The following is a 26426-nucleotide window of genomic DNA, read 5'->3' on the forward strand; positions in this document are numbered from 1 at the left end:
TCTGGTGAAAGGCCAGGGGCCGGGGGTCCAGCAGGTGCCAGATGATTGGGGCAACTCGAGTACCCTAGAGTGGTTTGGATAGCCGTGAGGCTATCCGTCTTTGCAGAAAATCCTAGAGTCTCGTCGAGAGCCCCGACGAGTCGAGGTACTCGACGACACTTAGGAGGGCTGGTAGCTCGTTGCGACCAGGGAAGAGGATGTCTTCCTGCCGTGCAGAAGGAAGCCCAAGGCGTCGGAACTCCTGCAGGAGGCTGTCACGCTGCTGCAGGTAAGCAGGGTAAGCCAGCAGGAGGTGCTCCAGGGTCTCGGGCTCCCCACAAGAGGCGCAGGCTGGAGAGGCGATGATGCCGTGCCGGTGGCGGCGAGCACCCGTCCAACAGCTGCCAATCCTCAGTCGCAGGAGGGAGGTCTCCCTGCATTCGAGGCCTCACTGTGGAAGTGGTCCCGGAGGGCGGCCCAAGGACATCCGCTTGTCCGGATGGCAGGCCAGCATGTGGCGTCGAAGCCTGTGGCGTGTGAAATCATTGGCTGTCACTGCGAGGCAGGGCGGGACCACGCAGTGGTGGGCACGCTTTGCCAGTGCATCAGCTTCCTCGTTGCCCAGTATCCCTACGTGGGCTGGAAGCCAGTGCAGGGACACTGAGCAGCCGGCCTCCTGGAGCGCCATCAGCCTTGTCGAGAGCAGGGTGACCCCAAGGCTGGCCCTTTCTGGCCTCTGCAGGCTGAGAAGTGCCGCCTTGGAGTCGCAGTAGATGGTCACTGGGGTCGCTGGCAGCTCCTCTGCGAGTATGTCCACAGCCAGGTGGAGGCCTGCTACATCTGCCGCTGTTGACGTCGCATGGTCTGGAGGTGACACTGCCTGCTCTTCCGCAAGGCGGGCACGACGTAGGCCGCAGTTGACGAGTCTGTGTCCGGCATCACAGAGCCGTCAACGTAGTCTGCAGGTTTTCTCCGTGGTCCTCATCCAGGAGGGAGGCAACCGTCTGTTGAAGGGCACAAGTCGGGGAGCGCCGTTTCGAAACGCCGGGCAGCTCTGTGGTGATGGGTATGGGTGGTCTCTGGGAAGGAGGCAGCTGGGCGTTGTTCGCTGGAGGCTTCCAAATCACCTCTTCGTACAGCCCACAGGGTCTGCCCATCTGTGAATGGGGCCGCGAGCGCAGTCGGGAGAGCAGGGCACTTCCGTCTGATCCATGCTGGAGGCGGTCAACATGGCGTAGCCCCTGCTGCAGGAGGAGGAGTGACAGGGGCCATGCTCCCGCCTCGGCCAAGGTTGCAGCGACTTGGGAGCTGCGGGGAGCGCCGAAGCAGAGCCTAATCGCGGCCCGATGCTGCAGCTGCAGCTTCTTGAGACGGGCAGGTGGTAGTGCCACGAGTGGGAGGGCGTACCGCAGGCGTGAGGTGGCTGCTGCATCGTACAGCCGCAGTGCCCATCCAGTGGTACAGCCCTGTCCTCGGGCAAGAAGCTTGGAGACTGCCTTGCGGACCCGGAGGACCTGGACATGCAGGGTCTTGACAGCAGGCACCCAGGACAGCCGGTGATCAATGCGCAGCCCCAGGTACGTCACTGCCGTGCTCTAGGGTAACTGGACGCCTTCCAGGTGCAGCCGGGCAGCTGTGCGGCGGGCGGCTGCTTTTGGGTGAGGCAGCATGACCTCCGTATTCCTTGCCGAGATGGCAAGGCCAATGCTGCTCAGGTAAGCAGCGGCGCTGTCGAGGGCTTTTTGCAGGGTCAAGCGCGCTGCGGTGGCTGTGTGGTGGGCTTCGCACCCACAGGGCGATGTCGTATACGTAGATGGAGGCACTCACCGGGTAGTCGGGGTCGATCGGCAGGGCAACAGGAAGCCGGGCCAGGGCCAGGTTGAACAGGAAAGAGTCAAAGAGTCAAAGAGTCAAAGAGTCAAAGAGTTTATTCAGACAACGTGGTACAGTTGCCTAGGGCGCAGACCAAAAGGCAAGTGGTTGCCTGACAAGGAGTCTGTGCCCTTGCTCCCATTCGAGAGCACAAGACATTCAGCGCATAAAATCAACACTAAACAAGATGGAAATACAGAGTGGTTGGTAACATTGAGACGAGAGTTATTTCATATTGAATATTTATGTACAATTGGGAAAATTGATGTAAGAGATAACAGAAAAAAACAAAACGAAAGGAGGGGTTATGCCTGCAGTGACAATAGATACATAGTGATGTTATTTTTTAAAGCTTTGAATGATTTACTTTCTTGGATAATGTTTACAGCAGGATGGTGATCGTTTAAAAAACTGGAAATTCTGTAGCTAAGTTTCTGGGTGCCGTAGTTTGTACGTATTTTTTCCTTATTGTAACATATGTGCCGGGTGTTGTAGGTGTGTGTTTTCGTTAGATATTGTTGAAAAAAAGCCGTAGGATCGGAATGCATTTGTAGGTAACTAGCTAACGCTATCTTTTTGTTTATAACATTCCACACCACTGACGCTTGAGGGACGCCCGCTGCCACCTGCCGACGGGAGCTCCTCGATCGGCCCACTCGTACCCTGAGGGTGCGTTCCTCCAGGAACGACGATATGAACCGCCGCAGGTTCCCGTTGATGCCAAGTAGGTCCAGGGCCTGCTGAACGACTGGATGGGGCAGGCCGTCGAAGGCCCCTTTGATGTCGATAAGCACCAGGAGCACGGCGTCACCGCAGGCCTTGGCCTCTTCCAGCGTGGAGATCACGTCCGCGATGGAGTCCGCGGTGCATCGGCGCCGCCGGAACCCCGTCTGCTCGTCGGCCAGGAAGCCATGGGCACGGGCCACCCAGTCCATTCGGACCAAAGCAATGGCCTCCATCACCTTGCAAGCGGCGGAAGTGAGGGAGACCTGGCCGGTAGGAGCTCACGTTTCCAGCCGGCTTTGCGGCCTTCAGGATAGGGGCCACGATGGCTGTGCGCCATGACTCCGGCACCTGCCCTGAACGCCAGATGTCGCTGTAGCAGTCGAGCAGGAACTGCTGCTCGCTGGCGGCCAGGTTGCGCAGCATTTGGATCGTCACTCCGTCGGCTCCTGGTGCGCTGCGGCACTTCCCCCTCTTCAGGGCCACTTGGAGCTCGTGCAGCGTCAGCGGGTCCTGGCAAATAGCAGTAACCTGGCTCGATGTCCACCCCGGGTGGTTGTTGTGCAGGCAGCTAGGCAGGCTGAAGGAAGGCTGGCCTACCGGGGTTGGCGGCAGTGCGTGGTACAGCCGGCGCGAACTGGTTGGCGAGGAGCACCGCAAGGGCTTCTTCGCGGACGCCCAGCGTGATGGCAGCGGCAAGGACAGGTTGTAGGATTGTTCTCCTGCCGGTGAGAGATTTGATCAGTCCCCAATCGTGGGGTCCTCTGGACTTGTCCTCGATGGCAGAGCAGAGGCTCCTCCAGCTCTGGCTCCTCCTGCACCGGGTCTCGCGTCTGCAGCGGGCATCCGCGCGTCTGTACTCGGTCCAATGCTCTGCCTTGCCCGTCCAGATTGCTCTGCGCTCCATACGGCGCCTGGCGGCGCGGAGGTTGAGCAGGTGGAGGTCCGGAGCGGGGGTATCTGGCTGGGCAGAGCACTGAACGGTGGCAGCCTGAGCACAATCCGCGATGGCGCAGAGGAAGTCACGGCCATCGCCCAACTTGCTGCAGTGCTTCCGGAACAGGGACCAGTCTGTGACGTGGTAAGTTCTTGACCTAGGCCTTTTCCCAGACCCGGGGCTGATCACGATAGGGAAGTGGTCAGACCCCCATGTGTCCGGAGTTGTGGCCCAGGAGTAGGAGCACTGCTCGGTGGTGAGGGAGAGGTCGATGGCCTGCGAGCTCTGCGGCGGACATAGGTAGGCTCCCCGGTGTTCAAGATCCGCAGGCCAGCTCGGCTGATGGCGTCTGTGAGGCCCTTACCTCGGCGGGGTATGCAGCTGCGGCTTCCCCAATCTGTGTTGTGTGCGTTGAAGTCACCGCACAGCACTGCATGCCCACCGAGGCGAACTGCCAGTTGGACGAGCCTGAAGAGATCCCACGGCTTTCCTGGACGAATGTAGATGCTCGCCACAGCCGTGTCCTGGCTGCCAAGGCGTACCGTGACGGCGCATGACTCCAAGGGGCCACCCGCGATGTCAGCAACTGGTAGAACAGCATGCGCCAGGATGCTGCGGACGTACATTGCCGTGCGTGGCTTCCCTGGCTTATGGGCTCCATGTAGGCAGGGTGCCGCAGTGCAACTGCGTGTGGCACAGCTGGTGGCGCCCGAGTAGCCCGTGTAGCCGGGAGCGGTATGTTCTCGGTCACGGCGTATACCTCTTGCAGTGCGATAACTTCGAAGTCGCACTGCAGGAGGTACTCGCACAGCTCGCCGTGCCGTCGCCGCAGCGAGTTTACATTCCACTGGAGCACCCTCGGGCGGTGGCGGCGGCGGCAGCGGGACCTCGATGGTTTGCTAGCCATGCTGGTGTTGGGTGGATGGCACGCCTCCCTCCTGGACGCAGAGGGCACGGAGTGGGCTATCAGCAGGCAGCATCTCTCCGATGGCCTTCAGTGTCAGCTGCAGGTTCGCGATCAGCTGGTCGCGGGGGTCTGGACAGGCATGCGATGGAGGTGTGGCTGGTGCCTCTGTGGTTGTGGTGGCGGCTTCAGATGGTCCGGCTTGGAGGGTCCGTGGGGTTGCTTTGGGTGGCTGGCCAAGAGGGAGCATCGCCGACTGGTACTTTCGTGAGCAGCCGGTTAGGGCCTGTGCATACGAGACTTGCGTAGAGATCTTCGCCTGCTGTGTCTCATCCCGCACAGAGGCCCGGATGGCACGACGAGAGAGGGGAGTAGGGGCGGTCGCCATGATGGTTGCCACCCTGCGTTCTTCCTGCCACCTGGGGCAGGCAGGAGTATTAGCAGGGTGATTGCCACCACAATTATTGCAGTGGGCGGCACTTGGGCAGCTTTCTCTTCGCTCGTGCGACCTCCCACAGTGCAGGCAGCTGGTAGGTCTGTCGCAGGTTGCAGCCACGTGCCCATAGCGGCCACATTGCTGGCACTGCAGTGGACGCGGTCTTCCAGGCCTCACTCGGAACTGGAACTTTTATATGTACACATGCTCGGGAGCGACCGGGCTGCTAAAGCGGAGCATCGCCTTGTTGCCTGAGCGGGTCGCAGACAGGATAGGGACACTGGACTCGTTCGCCCCAGCCAGCTCTGCGTCGGTAGACTCGCCGTCAATGCGGTGTATAAAGCCCGTGCTGTTTCCACGGACGAGCAGCAACGGGAATGCCTCGGAGTTCGGTGGTGGCGAGCAGCTCCTCCAAGCAGGCCTGCGAGGTCGCGCCGCGGCCACGATGTTTCTTTTTGTGTTAACACGGACCGCGGACACACCTGGTAGCGCAGAGAGCACAGCGACAATAGCAAGGCGGGATCCTCGCTCGACGGCCCCTCCCGGGACAGAAGGGCGGAACAGGGCCGTCCCGACCACTGCTGGGTTAACTGGTATGGTGGCGGCTTGTTGTAGAGCCCTGGCGCGACGCTGGGCGTTCCTAGAGAGGACCGTGGTGAACGTGTCCTCTGCTGGTTCGCCGCGCTCGGGTGCCGGGGAGAGTGCGATTCGGGGACTAGGTGGGAGTGTCATCCAGTGGCGCCTGTTGCTGTGGAGAAACCGCTGGGCCCGATGTGGTAGCAGTCGCTGGAGGCTGCAGGCTACCTGGAGTTGTCCGTCGCTTCCCCTTGCCCTTCTTTTTCGAGGCAAGGCGCTTTGTCGGAGGAGCTGGCGGATCCTTCAGGAAGGCAACTGCGCTCTGTGGCTTGCCGCTTGTCGCCTTCGCAGCTGGTGTCTTTCCGAGACCAGCTAGTAGTGGAGGCTTCTGGGGAACCTCCGAGATTGCCTTGGCCCCTGTGGTAGACTTGGCAGGAGTGTCTACAAGTGATTCCGTTGCCTAGACACTCACAGCATCTCCGGGGGTGCAGTCTCTGTCAGGAATGGCAGGATCGGGCACCACGGTACTGGTTGCAGATGCGGTCGAAGTGCGAGCCCGGTCCTCAGCTGTGGGGCAAGTAGGGACAGGCGCTGACTTCTTGCTCTCTGGGAGGCCAGGGAAACCCATCAACTGCTCTGGGGCGTCACCCTCGTCATCGCTGTCGCGGCCGCGTTTGCGAGAGGTAGACAAATCCATATCTTCCTCATCGGAGCTCACGAAGAGTTCCACGGAAGTTGGTTCGGGAGAACCAGCAGGCCAAGCCGACTGGGGAAGTGAGGAGGGTGAATCTTGCAAGAAGGCCGGGTTGGGCGGCTCCGGCTGGCTAATAGCACCACTGGGAGTGATAGGGGTGTTGCAGGGTGGGGCGACAGCCGCTGCCGCAGCAGCGGCGCGCTTGGCGAGCCATTTGTTCACGATTTCTGCGGACCTCGCCTCTGCGGCTTCGCGTTGCCGAAGACCAAGGCAGTACGTGGACCAGGTTAGCTGTACGTCGATGCTTGCAGCACTCGACGTTCGTCGGTGGCAAGCGCGAGGAGCGCGCTTGTTTGGTTCGGCAAAGTCCGCCATAGTACGGTATAATTCGTGTGCACACGCACACGCACAAAAGAAAGCACGCGGGACCAACACACGCGAGTCGCAGGGTTCACTCGCACCAGTGCGGCGCGCGTGGTAGCGCAGTACACACAAATGTCACGCACGTGGTGAGCGTCACCTCACACACGCAAATACTGCACACACCGCATGTCTCAGCCAAGTGAAACATTTCAGACGCACCCTTACTCGCAGAGACGCGCCCTTTCCTGTCGTTATCAGCCTTTCGGGACGCCTCCGTTTCCTGCATCGCCACAATGAACCCTTTTCGACTCTGCGCGACGGCCTCTTCCTCTGTCTCCCGCGCGGCGATGTGGCGTTTTTTGCATGTCTTCGATGCGCTGAGTACTTCGCTCTTCTGATCCTGCGGCGCCTGCACCAATATATTTCGCTGCCAGGTGGTCACCGAATATGTCACTAGAACCGTCTAGCGTCGGGTTCCTGCCCTGCCTGACCGCCATGGAATATTCTCCACTTGGCGATTCCGGAACGTCGCTCAAGTGCGGTGGTACGAGGAATGTTTTCAGCGCCTCCTTTACACTGTTAGGGCTGCTGAAACAAGCCTCGTCCCCGCAAGGAACGCCTTTCGGAACCGCCACTGTCTCTTTTTCGCTCTCTGTCCTCGGCAATGCCATAGAGTCACTCAAGTGCTGAGGCACGAGGAAGGTATCCAGCCCTACACTGACCCTCATAGGGTCGCTGGAACAAGCCTCGTCTCGGCAAGGAGGGCCCTCTGGAATGGCCGCTGACTTGGTTTCGGCGTACGACTGCATTGCGCAGTCACCAGTGCTGTAACCCTGAGCGATCTCCACTCCGTTCTGCTGCGTCGAGTCCTTTCTTGGCTCGGCCGCCACCGCATCTGGGTCTATCCTAGACGATTCCGGAAAGTCGCCCAAGTGTTCGGGTACGAGGGAGGTCTCCGGCGCCTCTTTAACGTTCCCATGGCTACTGGAACAAGCCTCGTCTTCGCAAGGGACGCCCTCCGCAACGGCCTCTCTTTTTAGACCGGCGACGACCTCGCTTTGCTCACGCACCGTCTCTGAGGGCCTCGCCAACTCGCACGTTCCATGCTGTTCATTCACTGGCGCGCCCTCAGTTTCTTCCAAAGCACAAACTTTGCATTGGTCACTGTGATCTTGTCTCTTGAGCTCAGCAGGCATTCCGAAATGCCGGAGTAAAGCACTCTGGGCCTTATCGTAATTCCTGAAGTTGACATCAGAAAGGCGGCCTAAGCAACAGGACACGCTACACGGAAGTACCCCCAACAACCCTACAGACCAAAAGTCACGGTCCAGCTGTACCTCCACGCAAACATCCTCGAAACAATCAAGAAAACCTTGTATGTGTTCGCCGTCCTCCAATACGTGCAGCCTAGACCATGCCTGCAGCGCCCTGAGTTGCTAGATTTCCCTGTCAATTTCCTCTATTTCCCTTTCGCGTTCTTTTTCCCACCGTATGTCGGCTTCTCTCTCGCGTTCGTGTTCATCCTGCTCTCGCTTTCTCTGGTCCTGAATATCCTCCCAAGCCTCCATGATCTCCTACTCATCTCTGCCGCTTGCCTCTATCGCATTGATAACCTACGCTCTCTTTAGCTGCTTCCCCCAATCAATCCCGAATTCCCCGCATATCCCGTTTAGGTCTGTTCTGCGCAACTTCCTCCAATACATGGCTACCTCTCTTTGGCCAACAAGTTTCTCAAGTAATTAAGTGTAGAAGCTAGGTATCTTTCAACAAGCCTTCCTACAACCATGTTACCAGGAAGAAGCACGTTAAGCCTGGCAATTCAAGGAGAATAGGTCGTGCACTCACCATGCCGAAGCGCTGTTCAGACTATCTCGCCACGGCCATTCAATGTTGCGACTGGCGGTCCAAAGATGTGGAATTCACTTTCATCGTGGAGGAGTAAGGGAACGTGAGGCAGGGCCCGATATTCAGGACGTTTAAATTTGCATATTTAAATTGCATATTATTTGCATATTAAATTTGCATATTTACAAAAGTCAAAGTAATACGGAAAAAGTTCATGATGTTGTTGCAGCCAATCACTCCCGCCGTCCGTTACTCCTTTTATCCCCTGCGTGGTCATTGTTCTGTCATTTCCCCGAATCCGGCGTCAGGATACCGATGACATCAGGTCCCTCTAATCCGGAGGTGGGTTGCCCTTTCCCTCCGGAGGGAGCTTTGTCGCAAACGCACGCACGTCATTGGGCACAAACAGGGAAAGGGGAGCATACGCTGACTCCGATCGGACGCTTACTCCGTCCCCGGTGTAGTCATGCCAATTTGGGTGGCTGACAGGTGATGGCCTCATCCATGCTAATTGCTCAAACCTCTTATGAACGAGGTACTCCCGCGCTGGTCACAAATCATCCGTATCTAGAACCATTTTGACGAGGCCGTCGGCCCGTTCCCCATAATTGCGCGAGCCGTGACCCGAGGGTGTCGCGATGTGAACTCCCGATCACAAGAGCGCAGAGAATCGTTGGCAGTCCGGCGTGTTTGACGTTCACGTTATCTGCGTTGAGCGGTAGCGAGGCAAACGAAGTCAATGCCGGAACGATTTACTTGGCTTGCATTTATAGGAATCCGTGACAGAGCGTCAGGGACGGAATCATCGGTACCACTGATATGCCGAATATCAGTCGTGAATTCATAGATGCAAGCTGGCGAATTTCGCGGGGAGTGTGTGAGGAACTGTAGGAGGTAATAGCATAAATGAGCGGTTTGTGGTCGGTGCGAATAAACAACTGACGCACTTCGAGATTGTGACGGAAGTGGCGGACTGCGAGGTATAGTCCTAGCAATTCACGACCGAAAGTGCTGTAACGGGTTTCTTGCGGTGTTAGGTTCCTTAAAAAGAAAGATATAGGCTGTCTTGTCCTGCCAACCAGTTGTTGAGACACGGCGCCAACAGCTATGTCAGAGGCGTTTACCGTAACGGTCATTGCAGCGTGTGGTTGCGGGTGTGCCAGTAGAGGCCGTAGAGGTAGCAAGGGCGTTCTTGGCAGAGATAAAAGCAGATTCAGCAGGATTAATCCACGATATAGGCGTGCTAGCTCGTGGTGTGCCAGAGAGTAGAATTTGCAGAGACCGTAAAATTGAATCGCAACGAGGAATGAAACAGCGATAGCCCAGAAATGCCCGTAATTACTTTGTGAAAGGCCGACGTGGCAAATCTTTAATAGCTTGGACACGGGACGGAGTGGGTTGGCTGCCATGCTCGTCTACTCATTGGCCCAAGAAATTGAGAGACGACACGCCAAACTCTCTCTTCGAGATGCTTGCAAAGAGATCATATTGACGGAGGCGTTCAAACGTATTAAGACGCGGTAATCGCCACACGGTCGCCAATCACCCGTCTTCTTCGGCACCATGTGTAAAGCAGATGACCGAGGGCTAGCGGAAGGACGAACGAAGCCCAACTCGAACACGTGTTCGAATTGTTGCTTTGCAATCTTGAGACGGTCTGGTGCTAAGCGTCGAGGTTGGGCGTATACGGGTGGTCCTTTAGTCACAATACAGTGCGTGACGTTGTGCACTATTGGACGATTTGGCGAGGGGGTGAGGGCGAGGGCAAAGGGGTGGAGATGTGGTGATACCTTGTACGGACGGGTTTGTCGAGGAGTCAAGAAAGCAGCAGTTGCGAAGGTCGACGAGAAGGTTAAACTTCCACAGAAAATCAGCGCCGATGATCGACCCGCGGACGTCAGCGACGGTGAATAGCCATCGAAAAGGGCGTCGCAGACGAAGGTCAAGAGTGACAGATTTCTGGCCGTACGTTTTAATGTTGGAACCGTTGACGGCAGTGAGAAAAGACGTGTCATGGCGATGTCTTCTTCGGTCTTGAAAAGTAGGGGGAATGACACAAATTTCCGCACCAGTGTCTACAAGATAGCGAGCTTTCGTGAAAAGGTTGGTGACAGAGAAGAGACGGCTTGATGTAAGGCCAGTAGCACTAGCCGTTATCAGTGACTGGCCCGACCGTTTCCCGGAAAGTTGCAAGGCTGGTGGCACTGCCGTGCGCGAGTGCCACATCTGGCATACCAACAAATAAAGGGAGATGGAGAGCGTGACACGTTTTCGTCATGCGACGAATGCCGCTGCTGATGGTTATTCGCCCGAAAGCGTAAGGCAGCCAACTGGTTAGTTAGCTCCTCTACTTGCGTAGCAAGGTACGTGCTTTAACTGTCGGGTTCCTCAAAGTGTAAATGGGGTTGCGTCGCAACGGGTGCTAACAACGGTCAACAGTGGATATCACAGGATGGAAAGAATCCATAATCTGGTCTGCCATCGTCGCTAAGGCCTCGACAGATGTCGTATAAGGTGAGGCACATAAAGTTATGCCTACCTGGTTCGGTAGATGTTGTAGGAAGAGCTCCCGAAAAATTTTCGAGTCTGTTGATGATGGACTGGTTCCCAGGAGTTGTGTCATGCGGCGAAGCAGCTCAGTCGGTTTTCTGTGATCAAGTTCCTCCGATGAGAGAAGCTGTTGAATCCGTCTCGACTCAAAGTCGGTGGTGCGCAGTAGTAACGCCCGCTTAAGGCTATCATCGGACGGAGGAGCTAGCAAAATGTCTCGCACAAAAGCTGCAGTGGTCGGGTTGAGCGCACCCACGACGTTGTCGTACTTGACCGCGTGAGATGTGACTCGGTAACGCCGAAACTGCGTCTCGATGTGGACGAACACCCGACGTGGTTGCTTAGTGGCTATGGTGTTGTGCTGCTAAGCACGAGGTCGCGGAATCGAATCACAGCCGCGGCGGCCGCATTTAGAGGGGGGCGAAATGCGAAAACGGTCGTGTACTTAGATTTAGGTGCACGTTAAAGAACCCCAGGTGATCCAACTTTCCGGAGTCCTCCACTACGGCGTGCCTCATAATGAGATCGTGGTTCTGGCACGTAAAAACCCATAATTTAATTTAATTTTAATGTGGATGAACCAGAGTTCACATTCCGAGGGCCAGAAATCGGGACAGTGCGGCGACGGAAGACGTTCCGTTTTCTTCAAGACATCGTTATTCGGCGGCCGGTTCCATGGCGTTGAGAAGAAACTTGGTAGACGTATACAGTTGCGATGTGGTATCACGTCCGTGCTCACCAAGTGGTAGGAACAGAAGGCCCAGAAACAATTGCCATTTATTATACAGATGACTGCATTGATGTCGTGGCTACCATCTTCGAGCCTATAATCCTGATTATTATTCTTATTATAATGATGATGATGATGGCCTCATATTATTGCTCGTACCCACACTGGGGGATTGGCCAAGAATTGCGAGCTGAAGCGATTGCCTATTCTTTTGAATTGTTGTTCATTCGACGGAAAAAAATAACAAAGAAAGATAAGGAAACATACAAGAACTAATAAATTTCAAGAGAACAATCAAAAAGTTATTCGTTTTGGTGATTGCATGTAACCGCAAACGGTATCAAACACGTCCCTGTGGCTGATCCCTCTAATGGATGCACCGAAAGATAGTATCATTTATAATGATAACATTAACCTTAATTTAGCAAGCGGAAGCTCTAGTTGTCTTTTTCTTAACAATTTGTGTCGCCGACAAACCAAAAAGTAGTGATCTAATGATTCTATTTCTTGGCAGTATGGACACAGAGGCGATAGCGTCAGACCAGTCCGTGTAAATATAGGTTTGATCACTACTTCTGATTGTCTTGATGGGCACCACTGGATTTTGCACGGAAATTTTAGGTGCTGATATTCTGTCCATGTCGCTATTAATTCATTGACATCTCTGTAATTAGCATATTTTCTCTATCTATTTGCTGTTATGTGTGCCGTTACTGGAATAACCGGGATTATAGGTCCACTCAGGGATGTTCGCTCTAATGAGTCTGCCATTTCAGTTGAATGTAAGCCACAGTGGCCAGGTACCCGTAACGGCTTCAGAGAATTCATCTGTGGAGGAACTAATGCTAGAAACACCTTTAGAGTTGCCGAATCGGATGAAGCTGTAAGCGAAGTACAGACCGAAAGGTGATCAGTTGTAATAACCCCACTTAAAGAGTTTGAAGGCAGTTGCCGAAGCGCTAAAATCACTGCTAAATGTTCGGCTTCAAAAACGGGTCTGAAATCTGGCAGTCTCAAGGAGAATGACCAGCCAAGCCGAAACGGACAATGCCTACGCCCGCCCTTTCGTTGTTCACTGAAGCGTCTGTAGCTATTATGCTATTTGTTTGTACGTGTGCTAGGTAATCTTGCAACAGGTTACTTAAAAAAGTGGCTGATTGAAACTTGGATTTTGGGGGGAAAATGTCATCAAAATCTATCCTAATATTCTGATTTCATTCGGTTGATGAAATTACGTCTCGAATGTTCACATTCAGGTTATCTAATTGTTTTTGTACAAATATAATCTGTGGAGTGTGAAAGCGAGGCTAATGAGCAAGGACGAAGGAATTTGGATCATTAATAAAGGCGTATTCAGATCGTCTAAGCGGCAAGCTGTAAAATTTTAGAAATGCTTGAATTGTTAAGATGCGGAATCTGCAGGGCAATGTTGGCAGGCGCGCTTCTTGATAGATAACATTAATAGCCACAAATCTGGGGAGTCCCAGACACAGGCGTAGGGCCTCACGCTCCAAAAGAACCAGAAGCTTTATTTTATAAGCAGGGCCGCTTGAGAACAAGACACACCCAAATTCCAATATGGGGCGCATATACATTTTATAAATCATCAAGAGTGAATCCCTACGTAGTTCATATTGTCGGTTACTCATTCTGCGCAGAATGCCAAAGCACGTTGTGGCTTACCCGCTACACTTTCTATGTGTGGACTCCAGTTGAGTTTTCTATTATATGTGATTCCCAAATATTTTAGAGACTCCACCTGTGGAATGGGTTCTTGCTTATAATATATAGAAATTGAAACGGGATCCATGACCGGGAACACTAAAATTGCGCTTTTGCTTACATATAATGACATAAAGTCTGAAGCCATACCTCTAGCATACTCATGTATCTTTCTAATTTTTGGTATAAAGTGTTAATGTCAGTGTCGGCCGCAAAGAATGCAATGCCATCTGCATACACGTAAACGTGCACGTCCTCACAAGTGGGGATAGAGCTCATTAATATACTAAATAATATTAGGGATAGGACTGCTCCTTGGCGAACACCGCGAGTCTGTCTGAATTTAGAAAAGGAACATCCGTCCTTGAAGCAATAAAATTCTCTTGATCGCAAAACTTCTGCCAACCACGCGGTAATATAATTTGGAAAATTACGACGCTGCAGAATGTCCAGTAAAATTGAATGTTCAACGCTGTCATAAGCTTTAGCTGTGCCTAATTTCACCAAAGCAGAATATTCTCTTCTTTTCCGGGCAAGTTGGATGCAGCTCTCTAAATCAGCATGGGCACACCATATTGAACAGTTAGCTCTGAAGCCTATTTGATTTGGACTTAATATTAAATTATCCGTCATCCAGATAGCAATTCTGCAGTGTAATACCCTCTCTATGTGCTTGACCATATTAGAAGTAAGAGAAATAGGTCTGATGTTTTCTATGTTATAACCTACTCCTTGTTTTGTAGGTATCGGGATTACTTTAGCTACTTACCAATTGTAAGGTATCCAGGTTTTGTGTAAGGAATAGTTTATAACGTTTAGAAGGTCTCTAGGAGATAGATCGAATAAAATGTTTGTCATGTGAATGGTAATTCCATCAGGACCAGGGGCTGACAAGGGTAAGCTTCGAATCACTTTAGCTAATTCGGGCAATATGTAACTTCAGTAAACACTGATGATGGGGCTAATTTTTGCAAATTATAGGATATCGATGACGTCAATCTACTCTCCAAGCCTTTAGCAAGGAGTTCAAGACATTTTCCCAGTTCGTCGGGAGACACATTGACATAATCAATATTAGTTGGCGATGGCAGAATTTTCCGATATCTCATATATTTAAACAACGATTTTTTGTTTTTAGATTTAGAAAGGAAACCACAGTGTTTCCTATCATAATTATCTTTAGCTTTAGGAACTGTACTTTTAAAGACAGCAGCGGGAAACTTGTAATCAGATCGATTTTTGGGGCGCTGGTTGTAGAAGAGCTGCTTCCAAGCTGCCTGTCGGCGTCGGTGCTCTCGCGTGCAGTGTGTATTCCACCAAGGGTTATAAGATGTTTTCTTTGCAGATGTAACACTAAATTCAGCCTTTATGTATGTTCTTATAATTACCGCACAAAGTTTCATAGCCCTGGTGTCTTCATGCTGTTCAGGATAAAAAGCCAAATGTACCTTAAGGGCGGATTTAAATTTATTATAATATAGAAATACGCGTACCTGGGAGCATGATGGTATAATCGCGCGAGCAATTTCAACCATTATTTCAAAGTGGTCACTGTTGGTGGCACAGTCCAAAGCTGTCCAGGATGAGCTAGTGAAGGACGAACTTACGAAACTTAAATGGAATGCGGAGCGGGACTGTTTACAAATATATGTAGGAATTCTAGAGTTCAGACAAGGCAGATTATTATCTAATGTCCAATCCCACAAACGTTTACCACATTGGTCAGTTCGAAAGCCCCAGCACGTGTGATGGGAGTTGAAATCTCCAACAGGAATTTTGCCCTTACACCATGAACTCACTGCTGAATCCAAACATCGAGTGTTCTGCACACCTGCCGCAAAGTATAAATTTACTAACGAGAAAGGTAGACACCCTGGTATGGTTATATCTAATGCAAAAATTTCACTTTCAGGAGACATATGTTTATGTGAAATCTTCGCTTTAAGGCTAATTCTGTTATTGATAAAGAAAGCTAAACCTCCGCCCTTCGATGGACGGTCCAGTCGGAAAGATCGATAGTTATTCAATTGAAAAGATTGATGTACTGAAAGCCATGTTTCTTGCAAAGCAATAATACCCGGGGAGAATTTCGATGATAAATACAGTAATTATGTAGCTGCAGAGTGAATTGATCGGCAATTCCAATGAATAATTTTGAGGAGACCTATGGTTGCGAAAGTATGGACTAAGTACCTGCTTTACTTAAAATGCTTTCCTTTAAGAAATCTTCTTTTGTTAGGCTGTCTTTCAGATATTTTTTGTCTGTGACTGAGTTAGAGTCGTAGCTTTTTATAGAGAAAGGGGATCTACAACTTTTTAACGATCGAGGATCCATGTCCATTTCATCTGCGCCCTGTGTGTTGTCATCGAAGCCTGCGCGTTGGCTCTGGTTGACATCGACGGATGGGCCTACAATTTGGGCATCTTGGGACGTGCAATTGGCGGTTACTTCTTCATTTGAAGGACGCGGACAGTTAGTTTGAGAAGTTATACCAACTGCTGTTGTTGTTCCGAATATCTGCGCCATCTGGCTAGTTAGAATTTGTGTCAATGACTCGCAAAGGTTTCCAGCTAGGCGCTCCATAGCTTTTTCCATTGTCCTTTCGATGGCGTCAGCAATAGAAAGTGAAAGAGACGCATTCGTTGCTGTCGCCTGGCGGGCTGTGACACCGGCGTATCCCTGTGTGCTAGCATGAATTTCAGTTGCGGCTTCTCTACGGGAACAACGTCTTTGTTCAACGATTTACAGAATTTGAATTTCCCGTGCGTTTGCTGAGCAATTAGAATAATCAGCAGAGTGTGCGTCATTGCAGAAGCAGCATCTTTCTTCCTTGCTATTGCACTCGCTAGAATTGTGCTCTTCACCACAAACTCGGCTCCTGGGAGCTGATCTACATTCTTTTAATTTGTGTCCGTAGCGCCAGCATTTCAAACATTGGCGGGGACGAGGGGACAGAGGTTCTACTCTGTAGATTAGAGGCCATGCCTTTATCTCTGATGGCCGAATTGTCCCTGCAAATGTGGCTATGTCCGACTCAGTAGGGATCCTGTTTTTCTCGACCACGCGTCCACACCGATAAACGGAAATTACACCTGCCGGTGAAAGCATCTCTAATACTTCTGCCGGTGTCATGTTCACGTTGACGCCGCGGACAAGCCCTTTCACACATGCCAAATGGGGAGGAATAAATGCGCTCACCGGATTGGCGGCAAACAGCGAACACCTTAAAAGTCTTGTACACATGACTAGTCATCAGAAAAGCAGAGGATACCACCTCTGCCAAACTGGCGGACCTCAGTGACGTTCTGGAAATGGGCCGTCGCCAATCGCAATTCCACCTGAATCGCTTTCGGATTCTTCATCCATATGGCTCCGTCATTGTAGAAACAGATCCGCAGGTAACTCCTGCGGAGAAATAGAAGCGGCTCAGGGGAAGGTCCCTGGCCCTGGTGAAGAAAAGGGCATCTGCGTGGTCTGATTAGCTAAATAATAATGAGACTAGCAAAACAGTTCACAATCGATAAAAGAAAAGAACAGCTACTCAATCCTTGGCCAAAACCCTGGGAGGCACTAGGGTGGTTGCTTGGGCTAGTTGGTAATTCATGATCAAAAATAACGTACAGCGCGAAGGACAAGGACAGCGATAGACGACATACACAGCGCTGTATATACCAGAAGAGGCATGCGCAGAAAATGTACGACAGTCACATGGGGTGTTCTAACAGCAAGTCATTGAACTACGAACTACGAACATCGTAATGCTTAATTTTTTATTTTTATTTTTTCAGATGACCATGTTCGTAGTTCAATGACTTGCTGTTAGAACACCCCATGTGACTGTCTGACTGTCTTACATTTTCTGCGCATGCCTCTTCTGGTATATATACAGCGCTGTGTATGTCGTCTATCGCTGTCCTTGTCCTTCGCGCTGTACGTTATTTTTGACCTGGGATGCAAGAACAGCTCCACTGGAAGCGGTCACGGAACCACCGATTGTAAAAAACGATCGGGCAAAGCTCCTTGGCTCTTCGTTTTCGCCTGATGGCGCTAGTCCAGCCCCTTCTTCCACCGCGGGGCTCTATGAGTACTGTCCACTACGGCTTATTTTAACGCAATAGCGTTAAGGAGCTCGTGTCACAGGAAACCCAGTGTCGTCGGCGTTGGCGGCGTTGGCCGTGAGCGAAAAATTGCGGAAGGCAATTAATAAATAAAGACAACTTGCAGGTGGGCTGGGTGGGAATCGAACCAGGCTCTCCGGAGTGTGAGACGGAGACGCTACAACTCAGCCATGAGTTCGATGCTTCAAAGCGGGACAAAAGCGCCTCTAGTGAATGCGGTGTAGCCTTAGAAATGAGCCGTAGAAAGTTATACTGCGGTTTATATCGGTAATTATGAGCATGTAAATTACAGAAGTCGCAGTTAAACGCGTAGCGAAGTACGTTTCCACTACATTTATTCTGCGCTTGTCGCGCACGCAGAGCCATCTTGCGGCAAACACAGAAGACCCCTTCCTCGCAACGTACGGCGCTGCCCCGACAGCTGGCGCGCCACTCGCCCGCTTATAGAGGACGATCCCATCGAGGCGTCAGCCCCATGATCGCGTCCGCCTTCATGGCGCGTCGCGGCCCGGCTGTTCGTGCCGATAACGACGTTTGGCTCGCGTAGATCGTTTCTCCCTACGAGACACCGAGTTCTTTGGTTCGTTCCGCTTGCTCAGGCGCACGTTTCGTCTGTTTGACTCAAGAGCATGCCGAGCCAATGAATGGGCGGTGTGAACGGGGTGCGATAACGCTATCGCGTTCCACTCTTGAAGGCGAAGCTTAAGCGTCCTCCAATTTTGTCAATCTTTTTGCATCGTTTTCGATTACGACTTTGCTTCTTACACCTTCGAGTGAGTTAGTGGAGGGCCTCCTATGGGTGTAGGAGCCTCGGTTCCAGGTGAGAGGTGTCATATATTGTGGCGATGATCTGATTGTGCGTTTTTAGGTCTTGCATAATTTATTTTGGTCCACTCGTCGTATGAAGTGTCAGGATTCCTCCCGCGGGACTTTCGGGCTTTCCGAAAATGAACCCAGTTGATGACGTGCTTTTAAATGGAACAGCGCGTATTTTGACAGGGACTAGGAGGGAGGCACGACACGTCCTTGGCCTGTCAAAATACGCGCTGTTCTGTTTAAAATGGCTTACCAACTCACCCAAACGTCCGTTTTAATGATGACGTGGGCCGACCCAGCATGTCAGAAGCTGCAATGCTTCTGGCATGGATACTGAGTTGGATGAGGTCGTGGTCGGAGCCGACGTTAGGTGGACGCAAAAGGATAGAAAGTTGGGCGAGTTGCTACGGTAACATGGTCGTGAATTGTAGCCCGAAGTGACATAGACAGAGACTAGAAGCAGACAGGACGAGCGCTGAAAGGACGGATGTTTGTCGACGATGCGTCGAGTGGTCCTGCGATCAGCGAAAGGTCTGGGCAGGTGTCTCGCCACGTGCTAATGCCAAACTTGGTTGACACATACGGTTCGTTGACGATGCTGGTTTTGGTTGATGGCGATAACCATTTCTTTGCTTCTTTGTGTACCGTGCTTCTAGCTTCACATCTGTTGGCGGGAAATACCCGAGGCCGAGTTTGGGAACGTTCCTGGCGAGGACTCTCCAATTGTTGCCTCTATTTTACGCTGCTTGCATGATAGACAGCAGTTAGTCGCGCCGCTGCGGCTAGGCGCGCGCGTCCTATCTTGCAGGTTTTCTGCGGTGAGTAGCCGAGCCGAGATAGGTGGTGGCTTCTTGCGCGCTGTGCTCTCGCACGCCTTGTTCGCGTTGAAGCGAGAGCCATGAGGAAGGGGAATTCACTCGCCACCCCTCGTGCTCACGCCAGCGTTCTGACAGCGAGTGTCGGCAGTAACCGAGTGAGACGTATTCATGTTTGCCTGTGCGCGCGTTAAACCGTGCTTGTTATTTAGTATGTATGCGAAAGTTTACAGCATCTGCTACAGCTAATAAAACCCTGGCTGCGTATAGATGTTTAATAATTGCTTATCGCAATCAATCATTCGCAGCTGAAAATGCGGCAGCTTTTTCTACGACGGAATGTTTTGTCCCAACCTCTGCAATATTCCACCCTGTGAAATGTCGGAAATATACGACAACGGTGGATTTGGCTAGTTCGTTGATTGCAGAGCGAAGGAGGAAAGAAAATTGAAAGTGTTCTTGCCTTTCCTTTTCGTTGTAAGGATATGAAAATGTAAAATGCATTTTTTTTGGTATGATTAGCTAAAAGTGCGAAATGAATTTGAAATACCAGTAGGTATATTTGATAGAGTAAGCTTTAAAAAGCAAGACGTTTTATTAAGCGTGCCATATTTGTTTCAACTGAAATTTTTGAAATTTTTGAAATTTTACTCGGATGTGGAAGCAGGTTTTATTCTCTAGAAAACTACTTACGAGCGAGTATTGACCCGACTTATAGCGAGTATAGACCCGACGATGCGGTGTAGTGACTATGTCCGCATTGTTTCCGATCTAACTAGGTTTTTTGAAGATAATGGAGTATCCAGTGTTTTTCCAGGGAAACTGGAGCTCAGAAATTTCCCCAAGGGAAAGTATTTCCGCGTGAGAGATGTTGGAATATTCGTAAGTGGCATTCTTTTCTGATGATGAGTAAAACGAGAACAAGGTAAAAGTGGGAGCCAACGCTTCGACACATGAATTTGTCTTTTCCTAGGTAAAAGCGGGAGCCAACGTTTCGACAAGGGGGCCTGTCTTTTTCAAGGCCTTGAAAAAGACAAGTCCCCTTGTCGGAACGTTGGCTCCCGCTTTTACCTTCTCGTTTTGCACATCATCTTGAATTTCCCGCCTTCCCCGTGTTTTCCCATTGTTTCCTGACGTATGTTCGAATGTGATTGCAACGTGGCCATTTTTCAGCTGGATTCCCATGATTGGCCTAGCGGTCATCGCTTTTGGAACCGGCGGCATCAAGCCGTGCGTGTCCGCGTTCGGAGGCGACCAGTTTATGCCAGGGCAGGTGAGTCTCTCCTTGTTGTCGCCGGGCAAAACCAACAGGCTGCTGACGAGTATGGTAGTTTGCCGAAAAGACATACCTTCATGAAACACTGGCGATAACGGCCGCTCACGTGAGTCTCCCACTGGTCACCAAGAAAACCAGGAAAAAGAACTGCTGTAGACCTGTGAACGTGTTTCTGTCTGGCTGTTTATTGACACAGCCAATGTACGCGATGTCATGGGGAGCATCTTTGTCTATATCTAAAAAGCTAAAAAGAAGCGGCTTGTCCCGCTCTAGGTACCTAGAGAAAGAAACCTCAAAACTCATTATGGAGCATCACAGAGCGGTGTGCAGACACCAACACCAGTAAGCACATAATTCAGCAACAAGAATCGCCGCGAGTCGTATTGCGCGCCTCGTGGGAGCCGAATGGACTTTTCTGAACACGCGTGCATGTAGTGCATGTTGTTCTCTGTGTACATACATGAAGCGACCAGCGAATGCGCCAATGCAACTCGTGCTAGAGATTCAGTAATGCGGAAAGTTGGGCGAGTCGGTGACTGATCATCATGCCGTGTGGGTGAAACACTGATCAGGACAAAGCGAGTGTAGTGTAGTGTATTGTGTCTCTTCGCTTTGTCCTGGTCAGTGCGCTACTTCACCCACACGGTATGATGATCGTGCTAGAAAAGACGGTGTTTTTTCTTACACAGCACGCTGCTGAATCCACGCTGCGTTCTTCATTTGCACCCTTTGGTGGCATCTGCTCAGGCAGCTGAGTACACAGCATGCGCATATACATACTAACCGATAAAAGCCCGTAGTCAAAGGCGGCCATGGGCCGAGTTTCTCACAGCCTGTACACTTGAGGGATGTCCTTGCGAATCGTCGTGGGCCTAATTTTTACAACGAAGCTGTATACAGCTGCCATCTGGCAGTGGTCGATGTTTGCCGGTCTACGCGTCGCGTGGACAAGAAAAAATTTTAGTCTCCTGTTTCTCGCAAATGCTCTGTAGCTCTCGATCTAATAAAGGTATGTTGCATAAAATTATACCTAAATTCGCCGCTAGGGCAATTCTATCATTACGCGGAGTTTCATTTGCTTGTCAGGATTAGTTAGTTCACAGGGGAGTTGTAAACGCTGCAGAATTCCCGTGGCTGTCAAAACACGGCCGTCTACGGAGGTAGTACGGTTACGGAACACGGCTGTAACTTTCATGTTCTCGAAACTATCCCGAAACAAATTATATCACAATTAGCCGCTAAGACGACTGTAACATTACGCCGAGTTTTATCTACTTTTCTTAATTACGTAGTTCACAGTGAAGTTGTAAATATTGTGGAATTCCTGTCTGCCATGCGGCAAAAGTTGAACAGGTCACTACTCCATAAAAAAAGAATAGATCACTCCACAGTCAAAATATATATTCGTTACCTGTGTCCTTCAATAATAATAATAATAATAATAATAATAATAATAATAATAATTATCAAATCTGCGAGTATAAGTACAGAAATCGGGTTCGCCTAAGCCATCACAGTGGCTTGTCACGCGAAACCCGGCAGTCAATAACAAGACTCAGCCAGAAACTGGCTTTTCTTTCTTTTGCAAGAAATAAAAACAAAAAGACATTGAAAACTAAGGTAGTGAGTGATACAGTACAAGGCAAAAGAAAGAGAATCACGAAAAAACAACAAAGAAAACAAAAAGCGAAGAAACGACCGCAGAGCGATGACATGTTTCAACAATGACAGAAAAAATAAAAATATGACGCCTATAATCATTCTGTGTACAATGCCCTTAAAGTTTTGTGAATGTCGCGTACAGACTTACAGGAAGAAATTTCGGAAGGAAGGGCATTGAATATGTCTGGAACATAAAAGGCTCGAGTATATCTGCCAAATCTGGTACGTGTGTGAGGAACTGAAAAAGCAGGTGCACGCCGTAAAGGACGGCAAGGCACAGTGGGAAGGTATCCGTCCAGAAGTGCTTCAGCACCACTGTTTGCACAAACAGTGAGCGCATGTTCGGCATTTTTAGCATCTGAAAAAGGTTCATCCCTTGTGGTCTGTATACGTCATAAGTAACACTTTTTAACATACACTTTAGCAACCTATTTACACGGTGATGCCAGGTACTAGAACAATGTACAAATGTTGTAGTACCATATCTGAGCACACTGTAGGCTAACGAGTGGACCAAAAGTTTCCTAACAGACAAGGGTAAAAACACTTTGATGCGGTACAGTAAACAGACGATTTTACGAAGTTTGGCACATATGTAAGATAAGTGAGTAGAAAAAAGAAGACTAGAATCAAACCATATGCCTAAATACTTCACAGTGTCCGAAAATTTTATTGGAGGGCAGGAATAATTATTACATCGAGAGCGGTGCAGATAAAGTGAGGAAGAAAGTGAAACACGCTTGAGTGGGCTATGGAAGCAAACCAACTTTGATTTAGAATGATTGATGTCAATTACATTTGCACCAAGATAATCCATCAATTTCCCGACGTCGTTTCGAAGGATTGAGAATGCGTCTGGAAAATTCACATGTGTGGCTAAAATTGCAGTATCGTCCGCATATTGAAATAACTTGCAGACAGATAGCACGTTGCACATGTCCTAAACGTATATATTAAAAAGTAAGGGAGACAGTATGTAACCTTGTGGCACACCGGCCTTCAGAAAAACACGGGAACTGCAAATTTCTGAAATGGAAACAATCTGGGAGCGATCTGTAAGGAAATTGCGTAGCAATCGGAAGAAAGGTCCTCGAAAACCTAAATTGTAGGCTTTCTGTAGCATAATCGAATGGCATACCGTGTTAAAGGCTTTTGCCACATCTAAAAAAAGTGTGCAACATACAAGATTTTTTCAAGTGTAGAAAATAAATGGCCACTCAATTCTTCTAATAAAGCCTGAGTGCCCCTTTTTTCAATAAAACCGTATTGACAGTCGGGGAACCCCCCCGCTTTGTTAATAAAGCTGTTCATTACTAAGTAGACATGTTTTCTAGAACTTTTGCTATACTAGGCAGGATAGAAATGGGGCGATAATTATGCACACACTTAGCATCACCACCTTTTAGAAGTGGTCGAACTACGGCCGTTTTTAACCGCGTAGGAATACTTCCGCTTGTAATTATCCCATTTAGGATTTCTAGCAAGACATCTTTCAGAACGCCGAAGTTCCTGTATAGATCAATCATGCGAATTTTATCGATACCTGATGATTGATGTCTGCCAAAGCTGCCCAATAACGAGTAAAGCTCTTCTTCCGTCATAGTGGGTAGGAAAGGGGATTCAATTACAGGAGTTGCAGTGCTACCAGTGTAGCATGATTGCTTAGACACCCCAGAAAACTGAGAGAAAAATTGGTTAAAATTGTCAACGACTGTTGATAAATCTGAATCAAGATGATTCTGAATATCTTTAGCCAAATTTGAAGGTAGTCCTCTCACCTCGTTTATCAGAGACCACGTTTTCTTAGGATTTCTACGAGATTCATAAAAGTGGTTTCTGTTGTACGAACGCTTGGCTGCACGAATAAGAGCATTTACTTTATTTCGAGAAGTTTTAAATTGTGTACGCAGAATGCAATTACTAGGTGAACGTCTGCACCGTTGCCAAAGCAGGTCTTTTTCTTTGATAGCGGATAATATCGTGCTGTTCAACCAGGGCTGGTTCGGGCGGCGTTGGCGAACGTAAATAGTCCTTTCACTGGATTTATATGTAATGTCCATCGAACGTGAACATTCGTTATATAGCTCGAGCCTGTCGGTATTTTCAGGCAGGCCTGGCCAGTCGAACAAGGTGACCAGTTTATCAAAAGTAGCCGTATCGGTAACAGCGTGGCAAGTGTTGGGGCTAGAACATGATAACGACGGAGAAGGAAAGCGTAACTGACAAGCTATGAAGTAATGGTCGGCAATTTTCTGTTGTAACACTGCACCATGAACTGAAGCAGACTCCGTGCGGATGTTAAAGTGATCAATGCAAGACTTTACTAAATTATTAAGAAGCAATTCTTCCCTAGTTGGAATATCAATAATACTTTCAAGGCCATGTTTTGCAATGATATCTAGGCAATCGCATACAGAGGTTGCAATGGGATTAAGAATATCTATATTGAAATCACCTACTAGGCATATGTTAGGAACTAACGTCGTTCTTTGTAAATGTGCCTCCAGCTCATTGAGAAACAAAGACAGGTTACTTGAGGGTGGTCTATATATTGCCAAGAGTGAAATATGACTAAGTTGGTTTGAAATGTTCTGTGCCAAAGATTCCGCACTAGAAAAATTAGCCGCTACCTGTTCCACACTCCAAGTATCCTGTACGAAAATTGCTATCCCTCCGCCTCTTTGGGTGTCTCGAGTGAACCAAAAGGAAACGAATCCTGGAAGAGTGAAAAGGTTAGTCTCGGCCGAGCATATATTTATTTCAGTAAGAACAAAAACGTCCACTTTATGTAAAATGCTATCAACGTCCCAATGCTTTCGCAAACTGCGGATATTAACGTGAACAGTGGTAACTGTTGATGGAAAGGAAAACTGACGAACAAGTGCTTGAAAGTCAACCAAACTCTCGCACAGAGCCATGAGGTTGTTTTGAAAAAGATCGCTGTAGTGAATGGTAGACCGCTTTGAACCAATTACGTTAGGCGCAACAGATCATTCACGTCGATCACAGGGATTAAAGAGGCACCCTCCTCCTTCTTAGCAAACACGTTTCCGTCCTTTGTCCAAACATACTTATATTTCTTTACCTTTCCCTTTTTCCTGGCAAGCCAGAACAGTTCCCGGTTTGCTGGTGTAAGGCTCTCATTAAAATAAAGATTGTGGTCAATATCACTTTTGCATAAGCTCTGCAGTTTGTGGCGACAAGCCATCCAAGTTTCCTTTCCAGATACCGAAGCAAATTTAATCAGAACGACTGGACTTTTATCTTTCTTTTTGCTCGGCAAACGATGGATGGCAAGAATGCCAGAGCTGTCGAAGTCTATGATGGTCAATTTTTTTGCTAGATTCGCCGCAACAGCGCGCAGGTCCTCATTAGGTGCAGCAGGAAGGCCGTGGATTTCGAGGTTTGAACGGCGACTGTACTGTTCCTGTTTCTTCATTTCGGTTTTCAAAGACTGGATCTCGATCTCTTGCTCCTGCACTTTGAGCGTGAGTGATGAAACCTCCGAGTTGGCTTGCTTGATTTCTTTTTCACTTGCTTCTATTCTAACCAGAAAATCGTCGTATTTTGTTGACCTCAATGCAACTGCACTTTGAATCTGATTTACGGAAGACTGTAGCGTATCGACAGTCGACGTCAGCACCAAAAGCTGATCGATTTTAGCTGGAAGTGATAACAATGAATTGATATCTGGTCTAAGGGAAGAGAGACTGTCCAGTTTTTGATTTATAGGTTCTATTTGGCTTTGCAGAGCATCAAGTTCCTCTGTAACAGATGCATCTGTAGCCGAGGGTCGGTTTTTTCCCTGTCGACAATGACGACATTTCCATGTGTCACGTTTGGACGCACCCATCGAAATGAACGTTGCTTCTGCGATTCCTGAACAAGATGAGCGCAAATGAAAGGTTTTTTTACACTCTTTGCAACACACGAAACGGCCATCATCAGGAAGAGGATCAGAGCAATCTGCACAGGACGACATTGGCATGGCGCTGTCACAGGAGGATACACCAACCCTAATGCACAAAATATCAGGCCCTCTAGAGCAGTCGGCGGCACGCAGAAACTAAACAATTCAATTAGGAGCGTTAGCTCACCTGGGCAAAGACAAACGTCAGTTTGTGGCAAAGAATTGCCGCCGACTGCAGAAGGCTACGGATCAGTCCGTGCTTTTATAGGTGACGGTGAGACGATTAGCGGCCCTCTGGTGCCCTGGCTTGTCGGGGGGGGGGAGGCAATCTTGCTGCGCAGACTTGATACCACGATTATCGCACTTGGGTTCTGGCGGAAGATGGCTGCGTGAACCGGGCTGGACGATGCATGGTCCTTCGGATTTCCTGGGCAAAGACAAACGTCGGTTTGTGGCAAAGAATTGCCGCCGACTGCAGAAGGCTGTGGATCAGTCCG

At 49.8% G+C, this 26426-nt stretch overlaps 1 protein-coding gene across 1 annotated transcript in view; it reads left to right on the forward strand.

Annotated features, from left to right (window-relative positions):
* The window catches only part of LOC126545625 (solute carrier family 15 member 1), an 809365-nt gene that overhangs the window by 432688 nt on the left and 350251 nt on the right, over positions 1-26426 (forward strand). Inside the window, exon 6 of the mRNA XM_072286047.1 lies at positions 20255-20354. Coding sequence (XP_072142148.1) covers positions 20255-20354 — 100 coding nt within the window. The remainder of the gene's footprint in view (positions 1-20254; positions 20355-26426) is intronic.

The sequence above is a fragment of the Dermacentor andersoni genome, chromosome 1 (assembly GCF_023375885.2).
Source record: "Dermacentor andersoni chromosome 1, qqDerAnde1_hic_scaffold, whole genome shotgun sequence".
NCBI classification, from domain to species: Eukaryota; Metazoa; Arthropoda; class Arachnida; order Ixodida; family Ixodidae; genus Dermacentor; species Dermacentor andersoni.